Source organism: Galeopterus variegatus, unplaced genomic scaffold (genome assembly GCF_000696425.1).
Source record: "Galeopterus variegatus unplaced genomic scaffold, G_variegatus-3.0.2 Scaffold58, whole genome shotgun sequence".
NCBI classification, from domain to species: Eukaryota; Metazoa; Chordata; class Mammalia; order Dermoptera; family Cynocephalidae; genus Galeopterus; species Galeopterus variegatus.
The window spans coordinates 86,817-108,757 of NW_007726169.1; the positions used below are offsets into that span (position 1 = coordinate 86,817).

General features: G+C 50.8%; 1 protein-coding gene across 1 annotated transcript; it reads right to left on the bottom strand.

The window, feature by feature from the left end:
* Window positions 1-386: 386 nt before the first annotated feature.
* On the bottom strand, window positions 387-21,935 carry PLLP (plasmolipin). Its single transcript, XM_008574717.1, has 5 exons — window positions 21,875-21,935; window positions 5,312-5,485; window positions 3,038-3,160; window positions 1,142-1,462; window positions 387-1,011 (listed from the first exon to the last, which is right to left on the bottom strand). Exons 1-4 carry the CDS (start codon window positions 21,887-21,889, stop codon window positions 1,346-1,348), a joined length of 429 nt encoding a protein of 142 aa, XP_008572939.1. The 5' UTR covers window positions 21,890-21,935; the 3' UTR covers window positions 387-1,011; window positions 1,142-1,345.
* Between the last annotated feature and the right edge of the window lie 6 nt (window positions 21,936-21,941).

Sequence of the window (21,941 nt, forward strand, 5' to 3'; positions counted from 1 at the left end):
CTAGCATGGCCAGCACCTGGATTATGTCACCTCTGAGCTTCATAAACTTTCCAGGTAGGTGACATTATTGAAATCTTAAATTCAGTGAGATGACCTAATTTGCCTAAAGCAAGTGTGACTGAATAATTTATTGTTGAACTGGGGCACTTGTGAGAATAAAAGGTGTGCTATTAAATTTATCCCAGAACAAATGGCATAAACCAGGACTGTTCCAGACAAAGCAGGCAGGAAGTGTGGTCAGCCTACCTCAGGTCAGAGTGGGCTGGTTGTGCTAAGTGACTGCAGAACTTGAATTGCCCAATAATAGACCTTTTGGAAACTTTTCATAGTCTAACCTTTAACTTGCTAGAGTTTTCAAGTATCTGCAACAGTAATCCCCCAACATCTTTTCCAAATAAGTTCTTACACCTTTATTTTTGTAAAACAAACAAACGACAAAAGTCACCATCTACCTCATGACAACTTTCCAGGCAAGGTCTTGATTCCCTCCCTCCTTCAAGTCCCATGTGCCCAATCAACAGTGTCAGGGAGGCAGTTGGCATTGATGTTAGCTTTTCCCAAAGGGAGTGTTACAAATACGGGCTTGGAAAAGGGAATGAAACGTGGGTAGGTTTTCATCCTTGAGAAGTCGCTTAAATTTAAATAAGTGATTTGGTTTAAATAAGTGGCGTGTCTGAAATGCAGGGAAGGAAAACCATGCTGTTGGAAATCATAACTCTCTTCCAACAAATGTCTCACTACAAGTGACATGTTGGCTTAGGAGGAGGGGAGGGTCGGAATTGTGTTTTAAGGAAATCAGAATGCTTTCATGAGCTTGCTCAGCTCTCCTATAACAGAGACTAAGATAAATGCGTGTTGCTTGTTAGGCATATACAATTGCATGTCTGGAGTCTGTTAGTGCATTTAGTGCTGGTGAGAAGGGTGGGCCCCAGCCTCGGACATGGATAGCCCCATATCCCCCATCACCTTCCAATGAATAAGGGGGATGGGGAGGAGGTTTCGGCCGTTGGCCTCTTGCCAGCCCATAATGCATGGCCACATAGGTCTGTTTCCTTAGGAGTGTTGTGAGAGCTTGTGTCTGATGAGCAGAGGAGCAGGTGCAGTCGCTGCTGGGTTGACTCCACACAGTTCGGCCGTTGGCCTCTTGCCAGCCCATAATGCATGGCCACATAGGTCTGTTTCCTTAGGAGTGTTGAGAGAGCTTGTGTCTGATGAGCAGAGGAGCAGGTGCAGTCGCTGCTGGGTTGACTCCACACAGGGCTCCAGCCTCAGGCTTTTGCAGGGTGACCCTGCACGGTGACCCAGTGGCAACTTCAGCCCCAGGGTGGGCTGTGGCACAGGTGGTTTAGGCATAGCCGCCAGCCACCTGACTGGTGGCCGCATTGCTGCCTACTCCTCGCCAGGCCTGGAAGCTGAAGAAAGCGCTCACTCCATAGGCTATCATCACTAAACATGCAAAGAACTGAAAGAGAGGGGAAAAGGGTGCTGAGGCTGAGTCAGTCTGCATGTGGTGTTGGGAGCGAGAGGGTTTCAGTGACACAAGCAAGCACCAACTGGATCTCCTCAGATAGTATAACCTTGAGTGACGGCCCCCCGGTGAAAACCAGAACACGATGTTCTGGAAACCTCATCACCTCCTACCTGGCCATACTCAGCTGTTGGTTCTGGGATTGCCAACATTACATTCTACAAGGGGGAAACAGGTAAAACCCACAGACAAGGTATGTCAGATTGTGATAAGGATATCAAAACTGGGCAGGGGGGCTGGCCCGTGGCTCACTCGGGAGAGTGTGGTGCTGATAACACCAAGGCTATGGGTTCGGATCCTATATAGGGATGGCCATTTCGCTCACTGGCTGAGCATGGTGCTGACAACACCAAGCCAAGGGTTAAGATCCCCTTACCAGTCACCTTATAGAACAAAACAAAACTGGGCTGTGTGTGTTAAGAATGACTGATGGGTCGGAGCTACTTTAGACACCTAGCAGGGATTTAGTTTTAAAAAGGCAACATTTTTGAGATCTGAGAGCTACAGTAAAAAATAAAATAAAATAAAATAGTGATAGTAATAATTAATACAATAGAAAAATAAAAAGGCAATATTCAGGGGCTGGCAAGTTAGCTCAGTTGGTTAGAGTATGGCATTGTAACACCAAGGTCAAGGGTTCGGATCCCCATTCCAGCCAGCCACCAAAAAAAAAAAAAACCCCAAAAAACAATTAAAAAGCCACCCTAGGAATTTTGGGGAACCAGTTCATACCTCTACACTAGCACTTATGGCCATATTCAGAAGCTCCATGTCTCTGTCCCCATGACTGAATTTACTAGTTTCAAAACCACCTTCACTGGGAAGAGTAAGGAAACTCAAGTGCTAGTCTAGACCGTGGACTTCACCATGACTCCAGGCATGCTAATTAACCTCTCTGAGCCACAGTTTCCTTATCTATCAAAAGGGACTAGGGGTGGGGATGGAGGGGGTGGGGTGTCACAGGATCCTGGGAGCAAATGTTGTGTAGGGCCTTGTGCAGCGAGTGAAGCATGACAGGTGTGGAGGGAACTGCAGTTACTTTACTGGCCTGTTGACATGGGGCCCGAGTTTGGGCTTCATGGGAGAGCCCGTGAATCTCCCAAAATGGTTTAACCCAAAAGGTTTTTTGCATGTGTACTTTTCAAACGGGGAGGGTCCATAGTTTTTTGATAGATTGTCCAGGCAAGGCAGTATGTGACCTTAGACCAGTGTGGCACGCCTGATTTACAGCAAAGTTCAATAGTTCAAAAATTCAGCGGAACCCCAAATTTCCATTGGTCAGAACGAACCAGTCCCCAAGCATTTGGGTTCCTTGAGGTTTTACTGTTAGTTACGAAAGCCTGATAGCAGCCCGGCTCCTTTGTGAGACCCACTGAGAGTTTGGGTGACAACTACACAGGCGATGGCAGTGCCTGGCCTCAGACCAAGGGAGCAGTGTGCATTCAAGGGTATTGGCTCGGCCCCGTGTCCCCCCACAGACTGCCGAGGGAGCCCAAGAAGCATACTCACAGAGGCAGCCGCCCGCTGGTTATATGGCCGGGTGCCCTTCAGGGAGGTCAGGTCCACTGCTGCAGAGCAGGTGAAGAAGGCGGTGATGTAGAGAACGGTGGCACCAACATTAAAGATCATTAACTGGTGGGGGGCAGGGAGAAAAGGCTTAAGACTTGAGGAGACTAACATTTTCAGGAGCTATGGAACCTCCTAGTTCCTACTGCACACCCCTTTCATAGCAAAAGGATGGAGATGGAAACACATGGGTCTTTCCCATTAAAAGGGCCTCAAGGGGCTGGCTAGTTAGCTCACTTGGTAGTGTGTGATGCTGATAATACCAAGGTCAAGGGTTCGGATCCCCATACTGGCAAGCTACCAAGAAAAAAGCAAACAAACAAAAGGGCCTCAAGAGGCAGCAGTCCCCACCCCAGAGCCATCTGAGCAGGGAGCATAAACACACTAAGGCTGCATGTAGGGAGGGGAAAGGATGGGAAGGCCTAAAGTGATTGGGTCAGGGGCAGTGCCAGTCCCATGAGGAAAGAGGCCAATCCATAACCCATCTCTTCAACTGTACCAGCTAAAGAACTATGGGCCACTCCATGTGTGGCTCAGGGCCAAGCCCAGGCCCTTCCTGACACCACTGCAGGACTTGGCTCTGTGGCTGGTCCTAGGGGTGGGGCCTCACATCCCTCTCTGCCTCCAGTGGGAGAAATCTGTCTCCCCTTCTGGCCACATCCCAGGGTTAAGGCCCCAGGGCAAATACCAGGGTCAGGACTGTAGGAGGACCCAGATCCTCCTACCAGGATACTGAGCTAGACTGGCAGGAAGGGGACCTCAGCTAACAACATGACCACAGTCCTATATCCTAAATGGTTGGCCCCTGGAGCCAGTTAACAGTTTTCAGGGGTGGCCCTCAAATGTTGTTTGTCCAATAAATTCCTTAATTACTAACATTTTAAAATTAGATTTCATATGAAAATTTCATATTAAAAAATATTAACATATCAAGATTTGGCACCGAGGGGCCTGCATTCCCATTAGCAACACCTGGAGCTGAGCAGAGGCAGCTTCCTAGGGACAGGTGGCTGTTGGGTTCTTCAGAACCCCTCCTAACCCAATTCACATATCCTGCCTGGCCCTGTGGGGGTTTGTAGCCCACATCCCAGAAAATCCGAAATTGTCCATCCTAATCCAGCCTTTTTAGATGCAGTTAAGCCCTCCCTGCTCCATCCGTTAAAAGACCCAGGAGCACAAGAAACAGTGCTCTGCCATCGTGGCCTGCAGAAAGAAGCCTATAGTCCATCAACAGCTGTGGCTGGAGCCCCAGATCTGCCTGGAGATGCAGAGGCCTCCATCTCCAGAGACTTCTATCTTAGAGGCTCCTGGGACATGGGCAGGGGGCTGCACCTTGAGCCCGGAAATCAGACTGCCTCCCCAGTCCAGAATCTTCCCTCCAGGCCCAGCAGCCACCCTACAAACACTGCCTGGCCCTTGCCAGTGATGTCAAGATCTAACAAACCCATTCTGTCTTGAGGATGACTCACGTTTCCTCAGTTTAAAAAGTCATTGAATTCCAAACAATGCTGCCTAGTCCCAGCCTTGCTTGTCTTACAATCATGTGCCTCTCTTGCATCTCTGCTCACTGAAAGCCTCAGACCCCAGCTGCAGGGGTTTTCCGGGTCCTAGAAAAAAAAACCCCAGCAGCATTCTGTGTCTGGCAGGCGTACTTCCTATGTCCGCTCTTAGCCCTGTGTCCAGAGGAGATTGACCTGGGGCCAACCTGGGTCGCCCATCCTCTCCCAGGCTGCAGGGTCCTTGTGGAGACAGCTGGGCGCCTGAGCCTGTCCTACACACTCGAGGCCCCAGCCTGGGTGATTCCTGACAGCTCACCCCAGCCTCCTGTCTGTGCCCAGCCAGAAGCTGAAAAACCCATGCAACAGAAGCTCAAATTCTGACCACCCCCAAAAAGGAAAAATATTTTCAAGATTCCAAATGGCCTCTTGTGAATCCATCCAACAGCCCCCTCACTTTTCCTCCCTTCCTGGGACATCAAGCCTGTGTCCTCATGGCTCTCAGAAAAACCTGACATCTGAACCATGAATCCTCCACCTCCCCCACCCCGTCCAAGCCCAGCTCTGCAGGCCAGCTGAAGGTCAGCAAGGACTACAGCCAACCCAACCCCCACCCTGCTACTTCTCATTTAGGGAAGGTCATAGTGGTCCTGTCCATGGCCACTCCAGAGGCCAGATGATCAGCCTGGAGCTAACCCCCCATACCCCAGCACAGACTCACCACCAGCGGCCAGGGTACCATGTACAACTTCATGTGCAGCTGAAACAGGTAGAGGATGAAGAAGACGATTGTCACCAGCCAGAGGAACACAGCAACGAACATCACCCAGCCATAGGCTGGGTACAGGTGGTATGGGGTGTTGGCAATCAGGGCCCACACCAGTAGCCCCAGAACCTGGTGGACAAGACAGGGCCAGAGTCTCCCAGAGTCCTACAATGCTAGCCAGAGGCCACAGACCAGAGGCCCCCAGACCTTGGCCTCACTTCTCATTTAGTCAAGAAAAACTTATTTGGCTCCTGCTGTATACCACCATGCTGGGGCCCTTGCCTGATAATACTTACTCTTCTTTCAGGTTTCAGCTGAGATGGTATGTGGTCCAGGACTCTTTCCCCACTCTTCCAGTTTGGGTTCCAGAACCCTCTTCTGTGCTCACATGCCCCCCCCACCCCCCCAGAATGTGATTATGTTTCCTTCCCCAGACTGTGTGTTCCCCGTGGTCAGGAACATGGCTATCTCACTCAGAGCTGTGTCCTGACACCCCTTTCAGGACCTGGGCCCTACCAGTGGCTGCATAACAGCTGCTGAAAGGAAGATCAAGTCACTAGCATGTTCCAGAGGGATGGTCACAGTCACATAGTCCCAGAGGTTGGAAAAGAACAGCCTTTGTGTACTCCCTGCTGGGCCCAGCAAAGATCGTCACAGGGGCTTCTGGGTGACCTCCTACCTGAAGCCCCACAAAGCCCTCTCACCCACCTTCTCCTTACCCATGTTCCCTGACTCCCAATTGTCCTTCTGTACAGGTGTTACCATCTTATGGGTAAAACTAGGCCTCAGAGAAACCAAGGGATTTGCCTGTCATACTTTTCCCATGGGGCAAGATAGGTCCTAACATCCCAGGAGACTGTGTATAGTGGCTAACAGTATGGACTGCCTGGTTACCTCTTACCAGCTCCTCTTACCAGCTGTGTGGCCTTGGGCTAGCTCATAACCTCTCTGTGCTTTGGTCACCTCACTTGTAAAATGAGTATAATGACCTTATCTACCTCATAGAGCTACTTAAGGATCTCTCTAAGTCCATGTGTGTAGATGGGAGCAATGGAAGTATTTGCTTTTATTATTCCAGAAGAGGCTAAGTCCTAGCTGGACTGCACAAGCCCCAACCCTCTCAGCCACAGGGAATTCTACAGGGACTGTTTTACCAACTCATCTCGAGAGGCCATCTGGGGGAACTTATCAAGGTGTGGCCCAGCAAAGAGCCTGCATTGAGGCAGGGCCCAGGGAGCTCAGGGGAGGGCCACAAGTGGTACTTCACATGTGGCCATCCTGGTCCTCCCCAGCCCCTTCCCAAACCCCTTCCTTTCTGGCTGGGATCTTCTAGGTTGGGGTGCCCTCCCTTCCCCAAAAGGGCATTCTCTGGAATCCCTGGCCTATGAGGGACAGGGAGGTTCTACCATGGAGTTTTGGAGAAAGCCTCCATTGCCAATCAAGACACATGGAAAAAGTTGTCCCTCTTCTTCCCCTGGACAGTGTCCAGGCACATGGCACCAGCCCAAGGATGAGCCAACCATCAGTTGGGTCACAAAGAAGCAGTTCAGCAGCAAGACCTAATTCTGGTGGCTGGTCTTTGGAGACAAAGTCCCCCTAGCTGTTTACACCACCTGAGGGGCTGCTATAAGCTCCTAGAAGCTGGTGCTCACCTGAGGGCTCAGGACCCAGAGCACAGCTGAGCTGGGGCAACTGCCAGCACCACCCCCAACCCCCAACCGGAGCACCCCCACGAAGCACCAGAAGGGAATTTTTCTGCATGGATCCCCTTACACCTGCAGGGTCATGACAAGAATGGCCTGTAACTGAGCTGGCCCAGGAGTCCAGCAGCCCCTCTCAACTTCCTTTCTCCTCTTCCTCTCCACTCCCCGGGAAGGGAAGGGTGTGGCCCACTGGGGAACTGGTAGGTTGAGCCCTGGTTTTGGGAGTCAAGGGCTGGGCCTCAAGTCCTTTCTATGCTGTGTGACACTGGGCAAGACCTTCCTCTCTCTGGGCGGCTCCACCTGGACAACTCCAGTAAAGTCCTGTCACCCATACACTAGAACGCAGGAATTCCCTGTGAGGAATTCTGTGGTTTGTTCATTGCTGTATCTCCAGTGCCCAACCGTGCCCAGCACATAGTATATGCTCAATAAATATTTGTTTAGAAACTAACAAGCCCATTTCCTTATCCGTGAAATAGGGGTCAGAAACTGCTCTGCACAGGTGCTGTGCATAAAAATAGGAAGCAGGTGACAATCTCGGGACTGGTCCTGGCCTTGTCTCCCCAACCCCAAGAAGAGGCTCAGCCCAAGGTGGGAGGCCCAGAGGTGTCCTTTTCTCCAGGGCTCTGCACCTGTTCCTCCCACACTATGGATGAGTACCCAGAGGTCTCTGCCCCCATAGCACCCTGCCAGCCTCGGCTGCCCCGTCTGTGTGCTCCTCTAACCTCCACAGGCAGGCAGGCCGGTGCTTGGGGAGCCCACTTTACTGACAAGGAAGGGTAGATAGAGTAGCAGGGTCTTGCCTGCAGTCACACACCCAGCTGGGGCAAAGCCCTTAGTGAGCACCCAGGGCAGGATGTCTTAGAACAGTTTCCCTGCCCCCAACATCTTTTACCACCCATCCTTAGGACACCGTGCCTGAAACAGACACACCAGGGGAGGCCACAAACCCCCAGAGCTGGGTGAGGTCTCTGTGCTGAAGGAGAAGAAATACTCTTGAGGCAGCACACCCCAGCACTTTCTGCAGGTGAGAACTGGGCATATCAAGGACAAACAACAATTTTATTTAAAGCAGGTTCCTTACGGGACTCCACTGCCATTGTGTTGCTTGGTTCCACCTATCTGAGAGGATGTTAGAAGATGCAGTGAAATGAAAATCAAGAGCAGACCAATTCAGTACACCTATGAATGATGTGCACCATTACTCACAGACATCATCACAACAGCCACGTGACGCCCTCCTGCTGTATGCCAGGCCCAGGGAAGTGCCTCCCCTCCTCTATTTCATTGACTTACCCCTAAAACTCTCTCATGAGTCTGAACTCTTTGTTATCCCCATTTTCCAAACAAGCTCAGGAGGAGATGTGCCCATGGTCACCATCAGTAAAGGGCAGGGTAGGATTAGAACCCAGACCTTCCTTCCCTAAAACCCGCACTACTGACACTCATTTAGTGACAGGTAAAAAATGAGGGGGGGCCGGCCCGGTGGCGCACTGGATAAGTGCGCTGCTTGGGAAGCGCGGCAGCGCTCCCGCCCGAGGGTTCGGATCCCACGTACAGACCGGTTCCCGCTCACTGGCTGAGCGAGGCGCGGGAGCAACACCGAGGGTTGCAATCCCGTTGCCGGTCCCTGGTCCGGTACTGAGGGTTGCAATCCGTTGCCGGACACGGAAAAAGACAAAAAATAATAATAATAAAAAATAAAAAAATAAAAAAATAAAAAATGAGGGCACTTCGGCTGGCACTAAAGGCAAGGATGGGCTGGGCACCGAGGCTTCTCCCTGCCCTGCCCTTCCCTGTGTTCCAGCCCCACCCCTGGTTTCCAGATCAGCGACCGCAGCCTCTGGGAGATGACGCCGCTGGATAAGCAGTGAGAATTTCTAGTGTTCCTTCTGGCTGTGTTGTCTGGCTCTGTGCCCAGGAAGCCGCCTCAGTTTCTGCCCTAGAACAAGGAAGGTCTATCCCTCCATTTGAACCAGACAGACTGGTTTCTCACCCTCCTTGAGCCCCCAGCCTGGGCCCCCAGGGAGACCCCTGCTCAGAACAGGTCACCCTTACATTTGCTGACCCCTTGGATGGCCTGGGTGGCCAGCTCTGGAAGCTGCAAGACCCACTGGACCTCTCTCCTGCTGTGGACCCCCAGTCTAAGTGGAAGAAGGGACCAAGGGACCTGTCCTCTTATAGCAGGGTTTACCCCACTGCTCAGAGCAAGGAGGACAGAGGTAGGTAGCTGGAAGCAGGGATGGGGCAGAGGCCCAGACTGCCCAGAGCAGTCTTCCTGCAACCCAAACACCCTCTTGGAGCAGAGGTCTCTGTGTGTGCATATCTCTGCCTTCATCTGTTTAGCAGATATCTGTTGAGAACCCACTGTTGTGTGAGCTGCAACAGACAAGAAGCCCTGCTCTCATGGAGCTCCCATTCTACCAAGGAGAGCCAGATAAAAACCCCCAAGATAAGTAAATAGAAGTGGATCACAGGATAAGTGTGGTGGGAAAAAGTTGAGAAGGCGGATGAAGCGGTGGCAGCAGTGGGGTCATTGCTGCAATTTTAGATAAGGAGAGAGATCTCACTGGCAAGGTGACATGTGGGCAAAGACCCAGGGAGGGAGGGAAGGGAGGGGAAGGGAGGGAAAGGGAGACAGCCATGTGGGCATCAGGGGAAGAGCAGAACTCTGTGCCTTTACCTCTCTTGCCCCTGCATAGGTTTCTCTTGCCTGCTTCATCTGTCCCCCGTCTGTGACACACACACACACACACACACACACACACACACACACACACACACACAACCCACCAAACCTCTTCCTCCCCCTCCTTCCAAACTCTCTGAGGCCCTTGCAACACCTCCTCAGGCAGAGACTGCAGATAAGCAGAGAACTCTCTAGAAATCTCAAGGGTACAGGGCCTTTTCTCTCCAAAAACCTGAAGAATTTGAATTAGAAACTTTCTCTTTAAATAAGGACTGCAATGTCAAAAAGAACACTTTCATATGACCTTTCTATCGCCAAAGAGTTTCTAAACAATTGGGCAACAGAGAGATGTTTTTGTTAAAACCACTTACAGAACCAGAGAGGAGATTCATCACAAATGCTTGACCCACAGGCATTCCTAGCCCCTGCCTGCTGATTTCTCCAGAAGCTGCCAACAGTGACAGCCAGACAGGTCAGGTTTGTGCAGTGCCTGTGCCCTTCAGTGACTCTGGGGGAGATTTCTCCTCTTATCATTGTGGGTTGAATAGTGTTCCCCAAGATATGTTCAAGTCCCAACTTCCGGTACCTGTGAATAGGACCTTATTTGGAAATAGGGTCTTTGCAAATGTGCTCAAGTTAAAATGAGGTCATATTGGATTAGGGTGGGCTCTAATTCAATAACTGGTGTCCTTATAAGAGGGAGATATGGACACAGAGACCCACATGGGGAGAAGGACACATGAAGACAGAAGCAGAGATTGGAATGATACATCTACAAGCCAATGTCAAGGATTGCTGGCCACCACCAGAAGAGGAAAAGGCATGGAACAGCTTCTCCCTCAGAGTCCCCAGAAGGAGCCAACCTTGCTAACACCTTGGTTTCAGACTTCTGACCTCCAGAACTGTGAGACAATACACTTCTACTGTCTTAAGCCACCCAGTGTAGAGTACTTTGTTACAGCATCATAGGAAATGAATACATTTTTCCCAGCTACTCTTTGAATCTGTCGATGGGTGTCACGATCTTACTTAACTGTGTGATGTTGGCATCAGCTGTGACAGAAGGCTGGCCTATCAACTCCTTGGATTCGAGCTCTGGCCCTGCTAACTTACTAGCTGTGTGACCGCAGGCAAGTTGCTTAACCTGTGTCCCGGTGTCTTCATCTTCAACATATGCCTGCCTCATAGGGTGGTTTTGAGATGTAAATGAAGTAATACAGGCAAGGTACTAGTGCCCAACACAGCCCTAACACTCAACACATCCTGATGTCATTATCACTCTGAGGGGTTAACAATATGGGTTTCGAGTCAGTTCTCTATGCCTGGTTTCCTGAGGTAGTAACTGTGTGCAGCTCCTTGGGGCTGGACCTCAGTGAGATAATGAATGTGAACTCAAGCACAGAGGCCTGGCACAGAGAAGGGCCTGAAGCCAGGGCCGGCCCGCCCATCTCACAGATAAGGCAGCTGGGAGGAGGCCACAGAAGTCCAGCCCAGCCCTAGGGCCTCTCTGGAGCTGCACCCACTCAGCTCCTCAGAGGCTGGGGGTTCTTGAGCAGCCCCCTTCAGCCCTTTAGACCTCAGTCTTCCACCCTGTACAATGGGAGCAAGGAGGTTCAGCCTACTGTTCACAGTCTGAGGCCCAACACTCCAGAGGACCCAGAGCCCACCCTCCCTTGTTGGGGAGGGGCTCTACCAACCCCACGAGCACTGAGCTAACTCCTCTCTTGCCCAAAGATGGTCACCCCAACTTTCCTTTTAATCCTCCCCATATCTTGGGCAGGGTCAGATCCTTGTAAACTCACTGTGTAGACTTGGGAGAGTCACCTAACCTTTCTGGTCTCTTTCTTCATCTGACATGTGAGGGAGTTGAGAGTGTATATGTATCCTGGTCACCTCATAGGTGTGTTGTGCAGGTGAAATGATGTGAAAGAAAAAATTAAAAGCCATAGCAGTCATGAGGGTCCACAGACTGTCCAGGGGCCAGAGGGAGTAAATCCCAGAGTGAGGGAGCCTTGATCCCTGGAGCTGCCAGGAGGGAAAGCACCTCAGAGACACTAAGGTCTCAAACTCAGCAGCTGTCGGGGCAGGCAGGTCCAGAAATGACCTGCCTGGCTGGGTAGGGTCTGCGGAGCAAGAGAGCAACCCACTGGTGTCTGGTAGGAATGCAGGCTTTGGGGTAGCCTGCGCTGCTATTTTTCAAGCGATACTAGAATTCTAGATTTTTATGTGAAATCTTCAGCTTTGGCAACTAAACCAAATGTTTTAGAAACAATGCGAGGGCAAGGGACACCGACTGCTGGGAGGGGCAAGGTAGCGATCCCTTCCACAGCCCCCGGGCCTCCCTTCTCCCCACCACGCCATCCAGGAAACCAAGGCCCAGGGCAGTGAAATGAGCCCTTCCCAGGGATCCCCCTCACTAGGGATGCATCTGGGCAGCCTGAGGGCACTTAGAACTTGACCTAGCCCGGCCCGGCCTCCACCCCCGCCCTGGCCCTTCTCCCTCCAGTGAAAGGGACTTTATAGGGACAAAAAGCCACCCATTGTGCCACACGAGACAAAGGGTCAGGGGACAGAGGCTCCAGGCGCCCGGGCTGGCCACAACATCACCACCCACCACCCGCTCCCTGTGCAAGAGGGCGGGCTTGGGGGTAGGCACCTTGGAATTCCCGTGCCGACTGCGCATTCGAGAATCCTGGAATCATCGCACCCCAGCTCTCCAGGAAGTGCGAGAGCAGACTCAGAACCCAGCCCCACACCGACCAGATCGGGGGCAGAACTTATCAACTCCCAGCCTCCCTTCTGTTATCTGAAAGCGAGCATGTGAATTACCGAACTGAGTCAGTCATCAAACAACCTCTCCCAAGGGCCCGCTCTGTGCCAGGTGCCGTTTCAGGCTCTGGGAGCTTGGTGGCCCGGGTCCCCGCCCACACCAGCTTCCAGCTCAGGCCCTACTTCTCGATTACCGAACTGAGTCAGTCATCAAACAACCTCTCCCAAGGGCCCGCTCTGTGCCAGGTGCCGTTTCAGGCCCTGGGAGCTTGGTGGCCCGGGTCCCCGCCCACACCAGCTTCCAGCTCAGGCCCTACTTCTCGAGGCTGTCACTGGAGACAGCAGGCCCAGGGCCTGGTCCACCCCCAAGGCTTTGCAAATACAGCCTTCATCACGTCACCTGTTATTCCAGAGTTGAGAGTTTTTAAAATCCCAGAGGTGGATGGGGTTTCTGCACACCTACCCCAATGGCCGGGCCACCTCCAGAGCCCCCTAGCAAGGTCCTCCAGCCCCTGCGTGCCTCTTGCATGTTGAGGATCCCACCATGGTTCCTTTGAGGTCTCCCCTAAGGTTCTAGAAAAATCTTCCTAACATGAACTCAAACTGCCTCCTACTTAACTCCAGTTCCCAGTCTGCCCTCTGGGGCCAGACCAAGTAGGTCCCCTCCACATGCAGCCCCCAGGTGTGAGAAGGCAGGCGAGTCACATCCCTGAGGACTTCTCTGGCTCCCAGACAGGTGGCAACACTCTCCAGTAGGGTTCCCAAAACACAGAGCTCACAAGCCTGCTAACACCCCTCCTCTCCTCCCTCCCACAGGGGTCTCCTAGTCCACCCCATAAAGCCTCCCTGAACCTCCCCAGCACAAAGACCCCTCCAGCCACACTGAGCTTTCCCAGGAAGGCCTATCCCCTTGCAAAGCCCCAGGTTGAGTCCTGGCATTCATCCCCTCCACCCGCCACCCTCCTCATCCACCCCACCAGGTCCCCACTAGTTGTTTCTCTCCCAGGGCCTTCCTCACCCTGGGCTTAATTCTCTCTCAAGGGAAGCACTTGGCCCATTTCACAGATGAGAAAAACTACAGCTCTTGGAAGATCTGGACCTAGCCCATGGTCATGCATTGTAAGGGGTGTGGCTTGGCCAATTCTGTGGCCCAGACTCCCTTTCCCCTGTCACCAACTCCCAGGAGACCACTCAAGACCACTTTGGAGGGAGCATTACTGCCCTAGAGGCCAGAGGAAAGAGGGGGCAGGGGCAGATCTCGAACCCAGGGCAGCCGGATAACAGGAAACTCATGTTCTCAGCACTCAGGCAGGTCCCAATCCTCCCATCAGCCTCCAGAAAAAGAACCAACACCAGCTGTCCACATGGGCTGTCAGGAGCATATGGAACTTCACTAGCTCCATGATGCCTGGCCTCAGTCTGCTGCAGAGTGGGGGGTGGGGATGGCTTGAAGTAAGGGTCTTCCTCACTCCCTCTCTGGACTTCCTGAGACCCCAGTTTTACTCTCGACACTGGCACTGATGTTCTGAATGACCCTGAGCAAGCCCCACTCATCTCAACTTCAAGGAGTTGCCCCCATCCTTGCACAGGGTGGCAGTTGTGAAAACACTCATCTGATGTCTGACACCACCCCCACCCCAAATTAAATTAGCTGGAATGTCCCAGAACAGGCTCAAACCTATTCCCAAGCAGTTCATACTCCAGCCCCTGCCTGACCATCAGCCCTCTCCTCCCTGTAAGACCCTGGGGTGGTGGCCTGGCCTCTGGCCTCTCCCCCTTGGCAAACAGGAGGGGCCAACCCAACCCAAGAGCAAAGGCCCTGGCAGTATCAGGTCTGGGCTCGCCAGACTGCCAAGAAAAGCAGCCCCCCACCCCACCACCCAGGTTCCCAACCACCATGGAGACCAGGCAGTCTGCCCCAGCCTCCAGTGGCTCCCCCATCCCCCAGACCATCTATGAGTAGGCAATCAGGACACTTGTCCGCACTGAGTTCTGCCACAGACAACTCACCAGCTGACAAGGAGCGACCATCACCTGTCACAACAGGAACAGCAACCATCCACTGCACGTGGACAGCTTTGCAGACTTTACCCACATCTGTCCCTGGTATGAATGTCCTCCTTCCACTTATAGATGGTCAGGAAAACCACCCAAGGTCACTTAGCCAGTAACACTGAACTCAGGGCTACTGCTCACCTGCTGTGTGATCCTAGGAAAGTGCCTTTCCCTCTCTGGGCCTCAGGGGGGCATTCAAGCACCACCTTCATAGCTTTTGCCATATCCACAAACACCTGTACTATTTTTTTACTCAATATTTTCCTTTATTTCAAAGTCTTTTATGTTATCGTATTTTTGAAATTCGTAATATATATGACATGGTAGGTAACCAAATAGTGTATTCAGCATGTCTCCCTTTTCCCAGATACTCAATTTTCTCTCCTGGGGCAAACAAGAGTGGTTTCTTATGTGTCTCTCCAGAGACTACCCAAACACACATACACACAAACACATTTCAGATAGATGTGTCTTGTGTCTGTATATATTTCTTCTACACAAATGATAGCACCCTACAGACACAGCTTTGTACCTTGCTTTTTTCACTTAACCATACAGCCTAAAGATTATCCATCATTACTTATGGAGCTGCTTTAGTTTTTTCCTTGAGTAGAAGGGTTTTTTTTTTTTGTGCTCTCTGCATTTTATGTCATTGCACAAATGTATCATAATTTATTTAAACAGTCCTACTGATGGATTTGTATATATCACACAAATAAGCTAATTTTATAACACTGTGTTCTAACAGAACTAACCAGACAGCACAAATAAGGTAATTTTAAAAGGAAACTTCTAAATCACTAATAAGCGGGAAATCTGCATTATCCATCATAATAGAAACTATAAAATTAAATACAACAGATATGTAATAATGTCAGTACAAATTCAGTTTTCTCCCAGGTTCTGGAGCTCTCTTTCATTAAAAATAAAGTGTTGGAATGGTGCTGAAGGCACGTTAGCACCACACTGAGGCTGTCTTCTCTATGGTAATCTTTCAAGAAGTGATTAAATGTAGATGATGTGAGACTTTCCAAGTTCAACACAGGAGAATTTCTTTATTACCTTGGAGTAGAAAAGCCTCAATTTCTAGAAGCCAGGAACAAAGAAAAAAAAAGAAAGAAAGAAATTCAGCAACATAAAACTAAAACAAAAATCTGCATGGAAAAAATACCGCAAACAAAGCTAAGAAAACGAACTAGGAAAAAAATACATGTAAACATTCTAGAGCTCCTAGCAGTTGATAAGACAAACGCAAGAACTCAGGCAAAGAACACAGACAGACAATGAGATACAAATGGCTTCTAAACATCTTTTAAAAGGTTAACCTCACTCATAAGAGAAATGAAAATACTACTACTCTGACTATCCTTCTGGCCTTTCAGATTGGGACACATTCAGGGGAGGGTTAAATCCGTATGTGGGACAAGCACCTACTAGGAGGCCCGCTGGGTAAGGAATGGATGTGACCTCTATGAACGGCATTTGACAAAATCTCTACCAAAACCACAAATGCACATACCCTCCAACCTCGTGGTCCCTCTCTAGAAATGTATCGCACAGATGCACTCGGTGGCATGTGCTAGATCATTCCTTGCAACAGGCTGTGTAACAGCAAAAGAATGGAAAACCCAAGTGTCTGTCAAGAAAAGGATTAGGCGCACAAATCACATCGCAGCTGCACGATGGAATACTACAGAAGCCATAAAAGAGAAGTAATTGCACTCCACGCACTGAGACAAGAAGACCTTCTAGACACATTTTCAGGTGAAAAAGGAAGCGTGCAGAAGGATGTGAATAGACTCTACCTCTTGGATAAAATGGGGGGAGGCAGAAATCCATAGCCACATTTGTGTATATCTCCTCAAATAAGGTGTTAAAATGGTATGCAGGAAACTAAGACGTGTGAGCATGAAGGAGTCAATTCTAACCAGAGGACAGATTTTTCACTGTACTCTTTCCCACTCTACTTTATTATTCTTGAGCATGGTAAATTCATTACCTATTAAAGAAAGTAAATGAAGATATAAAAAAAAAATAAAGATGAACGCAGTGTGATGTGCACTGACATAGAACATCCCTAGGTTATCGCCCTGGGGGAATGCATGGAGGGCTCCCACCTGTGGTTTTTAGGTGAGGACAGCGGTTAGGTTTAGAAATTTACATGGGCTGGCCCTGCAATGGCACACAGGTGATAGTTGCCTGGCTCCCGGGAGACTAGTCAGGGATGAGAGGGACCACACATTTTCACTGATCACCCTTTGTGCTGTTGAATGTTTTGCAGTATGGCTGTATCATTTTTTTCAAAGAACAAAACAACTAAGAAAAACAACAATGGGTCCATCAATAGAGAACTGGCTAAATGAGCCAGGGCTACAGTGACACTATGGGATACTCTACAAGAGTCAGAAGGAGGGAGACAGGTCTCCACTAACATGGAGAGATCTCAGATGGACTGGGGTGAGGGGATGAGAAAAGCCCCTTGCTGAACAAAGGATACAGAATAAAACCCTCAATGTTTTAAAAAATACAAAGAAAAAGGACTGGAAACAACCCAAAATGGAAACACTCCCTTAGGGAGTAGGGTGGGTGATCCAAGGACAACTTTAGCCTAATCTGTATAGGTTTTTATTTTTCAAGGAGAATGTTTTCATATATTCATTATGTAATTATGAATTAATTCCCAAACACTCACCCCGCCCCCACCACCATAAGTGGGGAGTGTGGAGGGAACTAACATCACACTTGGCTGCCTGGTTAGCTAAGTTGGTTAGTGTGGTGTTGTTAACACCAAGGGCAGCCACAAAAAAAAAAAAAGAAAAAAAGTTTAAAAAAAAGTACATGGGATTTACTTGCTCTGTGCTATGGAGCTGGGTCAGAGGAAGATGGTGAGCACGGAGGAGACTGTGCTAAGAAGACTGAACCACCCAAAAACCTCAGTGCTAAGGAAAGCCCCAGGAGTCCCTGCCACTGCAATCCCAATGTGACCACCCCCTGTTCACACCTCTCAAACCCCAACAACCTCATCTAGTCAGCCCCTTCCTGGAGGTCAGAGTTGACTTTCAGGCCCTGCTCCCCACCTGAAGAGGAGCTAGCTGGCCTGCCTGTTGGGGATGAGCCAGGATCACCATAAGGAAGAACTTTCTAACACTCCCAAGTTCACAAGGATGGAGCAGGCAGACTTGATAGGGACTGAGCTCTCTGTCCTTGGAAGCATGCAAGCTCATAGTGAAGATGCTGCCAAGGGATCCCTTATACTTGCATAAGAGCTCTAGGATTCTGTGACCCTATGAATCCTAACTGCTCTTCATTCCAACACACACTGTGCTAAGCCCTTTATAGGCATTATCTTCCATATTCCTCACAATCTCACCATCACCTTTCTATAAATAAAGAACTGAGGCTCAGGGAAATTAGGGAAGTTCCCCAAGATCACACAGCCAGGAAGAGGCAGAGAGGATCTGAACACAAAGCTCTCTGCTTCCAGGCCTGTGCTCCCGCCAATACTCTCAGTGCCACCCCATAAGATCATTGTGCTCTAGAGGCAGGTGAACCTTCTGATCTCTCTTTATTCACCACAAACTGGGAATTCTGTGGCCACCCCCAACTCCATGAAGTAGGGTAAGAAGGAAGAGAGAAGGTGCCAAACGTTTAAGTGCCTTACTGCCACAGGACTTTCGTGCAGCTTTGATGGCCTGGCCTCAAGGATGCCTTCTAACTGCCAGGCCTTTTTACCAGCTATGGTCTGCCCTGATCCTCCCTCTTACTACTCTCTTCCATGAATTTCCCTTCCTGAAGTCTCCTCTTCCCCTCCAAAGCACCCTAGGAAACTATCCCCTAAAAACAAAACAAAACAAAAAATCAATTAGCATAAGTAGAGCCAGGCTTTGGATTCCCAGATCTGAGTGGAAATCCCGGCTTGCCACTCTACCCTGTGTGACCTTGGACAAGTTCTTCATCCTCTCTGAGCCTGTTTCCTCATCAGTAAACCCAGGTAAGATCATCCTTCTCCTCAGGGATTGGGGAGGATTTAAAAAATAAGAAAGAGACGGACACTCAATGGCATTCACTTTATACTTATTCTGAAAAGGTTCTGGGATATACCATAAGCAGATAACCCCACTTCTACATTCCTCCACCCCTCACCACACAAAGATCTGCAGCATCAAGGCTTTTTTTTTTTTTTTTTTACCAAAAGAGTTGTTTCTAGATCAAACTTGTCTGCCTCCTATTTTAGAGGCTATCTGCATAAATTCATGTTTCCCTTTTTGCCTAGGCTGCTAGGAAGCTCAACAAAGAATCAATAGCCTTAAACTTGCTACAAGTCAATTCCCCACTCCACACCACCGACTTTTCAAAATATATTACTTTAACTCTTCTGTCTTTATGTATCTTAATATCATATTCCATCTAATGTTCCTTCTGAAATTAGATGGGATGGGGGTTGTGATAAATCAGTGAGCACCGCCTGACATCTGTTAAGAATACTGAGGTTGGTTCTTTGATACTGGATGAAAAGTATATTTCCTTCTCAAGGGGGGGGCATTTCTACCCACCTTCCCTTCCTCCTACCACACCAGGAACATTTACCAAATCCTGGGAAACAGAGGAATTTGATGGGGAATTATCTTCTACCTTCTCATTTACTGCCTCAGTGCAGCCTTCCCTGATCCCTCCAAGGGAGATGCATCCTCTGGGCACCGCAGGCACTATGCCTGAGGTCTCCATCACTCCCTCCAGAGTGCCAGACCCCGTGCTCAGCTGAGTGTGGCAATTAAGAGCATGCACCAGAAAAGCCAGAAAAATCACTCCTGTGGAGGAGGGCTGTGAGATCTGGGGCAAAGAACTGACCTCTGAGCCTCAGTTTCTTCACCTGCAAAATGGGGCAGAATAAGAGGATATAAAGCCCTTGGCAAAGGGCCTGTAGTCTAGTGCTCGCCTGATCAGTGGGAGCAAGCACAGCTTCCCAGCAGATGGTGCTGCTGTTGGGTGAATCCCTCCCGCCTCAGACTCAGTGGAATTGTCCGTTGCCAGAGAAACAGCTCATTCCTTCTCCAACAAGCAAATTGCTGAAGGAACTAAAAGGTGCAGGACTTCAGAACTCTGATGGGAGACCCTCATCCCCCCTCCCCCCAGAAAGCACTGCAGGCGGGGGGGCGGGGGGGGAGGAGGAAGCCCACCCCCCTCTCACCTAGTCCCTGAGAGGCTGAAGACCAAATGAGTGCTAAGCTCTACCACAGGATACTTGGTGAATCCTACATTACACCTAGACCTCAATGTCTATAACTGCTCAGGCCTGGGCTGCTGAGCCCACAGGGAACCCCCAGATCAGGAACATAAGCCTCTTCCAGGGGAAGCTACCAAGGACCACAGCAGGGCCCTCCTCTAATTTCAATTCCTTTTATTCCCCTTATCGCAGTTCTCACTGTTCAAATACAAAATTAGCCACACATGTTTTGGTCGTGATCACTAGGGGAAATCCACCCCCTAACCCAGTCATCATCCTCTGCCCAGCAGAGGTCACCCCACTATTCCAAAACTTCCTAAGGCTGCCAACAGAACCAAGTCACTACTGCTCACAGGGGGACCCTCAGCTTCTGGCTACACCAGAAAAAAGCACTTCAACTCCAGCTTCACTAACCTGTTGGCCACTCCCTCCAGCTTTCCTTCAACTTTCCCATCACCAAGCCTTGGCTCACAGTGCTCCACCCTCGGAAGCCCTTTCCCTACCTCTGCCTCAGATTTCTGTGAAGTCTCAAAGGCCACTTCCTCCAGGAAGCCTTCTTGGATGTAACTCGATCTCCCTCTCCTCTGCCCTTCTGTACCACTTCGCACAAGCTGCCTGGCTCTCCCCTGGGCAGCCCCCAAGCTGCTCAACTCTGAGCTCTTCACAACCTGCACAGAGTCTAGCACTTAAGTAGCAGTCAGAGTCAGGTCAGTGGCTCTCACCACCTGCAGACTTAAATTAGTCCAGGAAGTGGGCCTTTCCTCCCAGAATATGGAATCCCACCTCCCCCAAAATAACTCTGGGATAAGAGTTTAAAACATAGATTTCTAGCTGTATTTCCTGAGATTCACATTCCGCTTCCACATTTTTTCAGGGGGTGGGGTCCAAAAATCTGCATTTGAAACAAACTCCCTCCAGGAGATTTCCGAGGCTGGGGTGGGGGAGGAGGGCCCAGGAAAGGAGATCTGAGAAATCCTGAAATAGAAATAGCCCTAACCCAGGTGGAGGTGAGCGCTCATCTGGTGGGGTGCGGAGATTTGATCTCAGCCCAGGGCTTGGCACCACTCTCACCTTCCTGCTCTCCAGCCTGAGCCCGGCAGCTTTACTAGAACCCAGCAGTAGGGGGACAGCGGGGAAATGCCCATTCGCTGGATTGTAAAGGAAAATGGGTCCTGGCTCACTTCCAATTCCACCCTAGTCTTCTGAAAATGGACCAGGCCCTCAGCCGGTGGAGAAGCATCCCCCAGGAGCAGCCACCCAGCTTCCAGACCCTCACAAGAGGGTACTATGGAAAGAAAGCTAACACCCCCAGGCCTCTAGTGTGTGAATGGGGGGGGGGGGGGGGGGGTGACAGAAGGCTCGCATTGGTCCTCCTTAGCAGAGGTCTGCCTGCACAGGGGTCTGGGAGGGTATGAGTCTTGCCTCTGGCTTACCACAAATCCCTTCCTCCAGAGCAGGGCGTGCTATCTCGGCCACGCCGGGCAGGCCAAACCGGCTGCAACCCGCCGGCGGGTCACCCAGAGGAAGCCAGAAGGGCCGTGCATGAGAGTATGTGTTGGGGGAGAGGATATGCGTTCTCGATGAGTGTTCTGGGGTGCAGCCACGCGGAGCTCTGGGAGCTCGGCAGAAGGTAGGCCGAGAGTGCTGGGTTCCCTGGAACTGTCTGGGCAGAGAGGGAGAAAGGGGGAAAGGGATAGGAGAGATGGAGAGGGGAACAGGGGGAGACAGAGAGAAATGGAGAGGGTGGGGAGAGAATTGTGCGCAGTGATGTCGCTTAGGTGGGCGCTTCTGTGTGTGGCCGCTGGTGATCACCTTGGAAGGGGAATAATGGGGCGTTGGAAAGTGGGCATTGTGAACATGGGTGCTCACAGGGACGGCCACGGGGACGTCTCGAGGTGAGAGGGCTCTAGGGTGATCTCGGTCGGGGCCGTCCATCCTGGAAGCGCCCCCGGGGTAGGCATGGCGCGTCTGTGCGCGTGTGAACCTGGGTTGGGGGAGTGCAGCCCCGGAGTCCCCCAGCCCCTCCTGCCTGGGGCGGGACCCCTACCCCAGCCCCACGGGCCCGCGCGCGCCCTCACCAGCTGCAGCAGCATGGGCGCGCCGAGGCTGGAGCGCACGAAGCCCGGGTCCGGGCGCAGCGTGGGG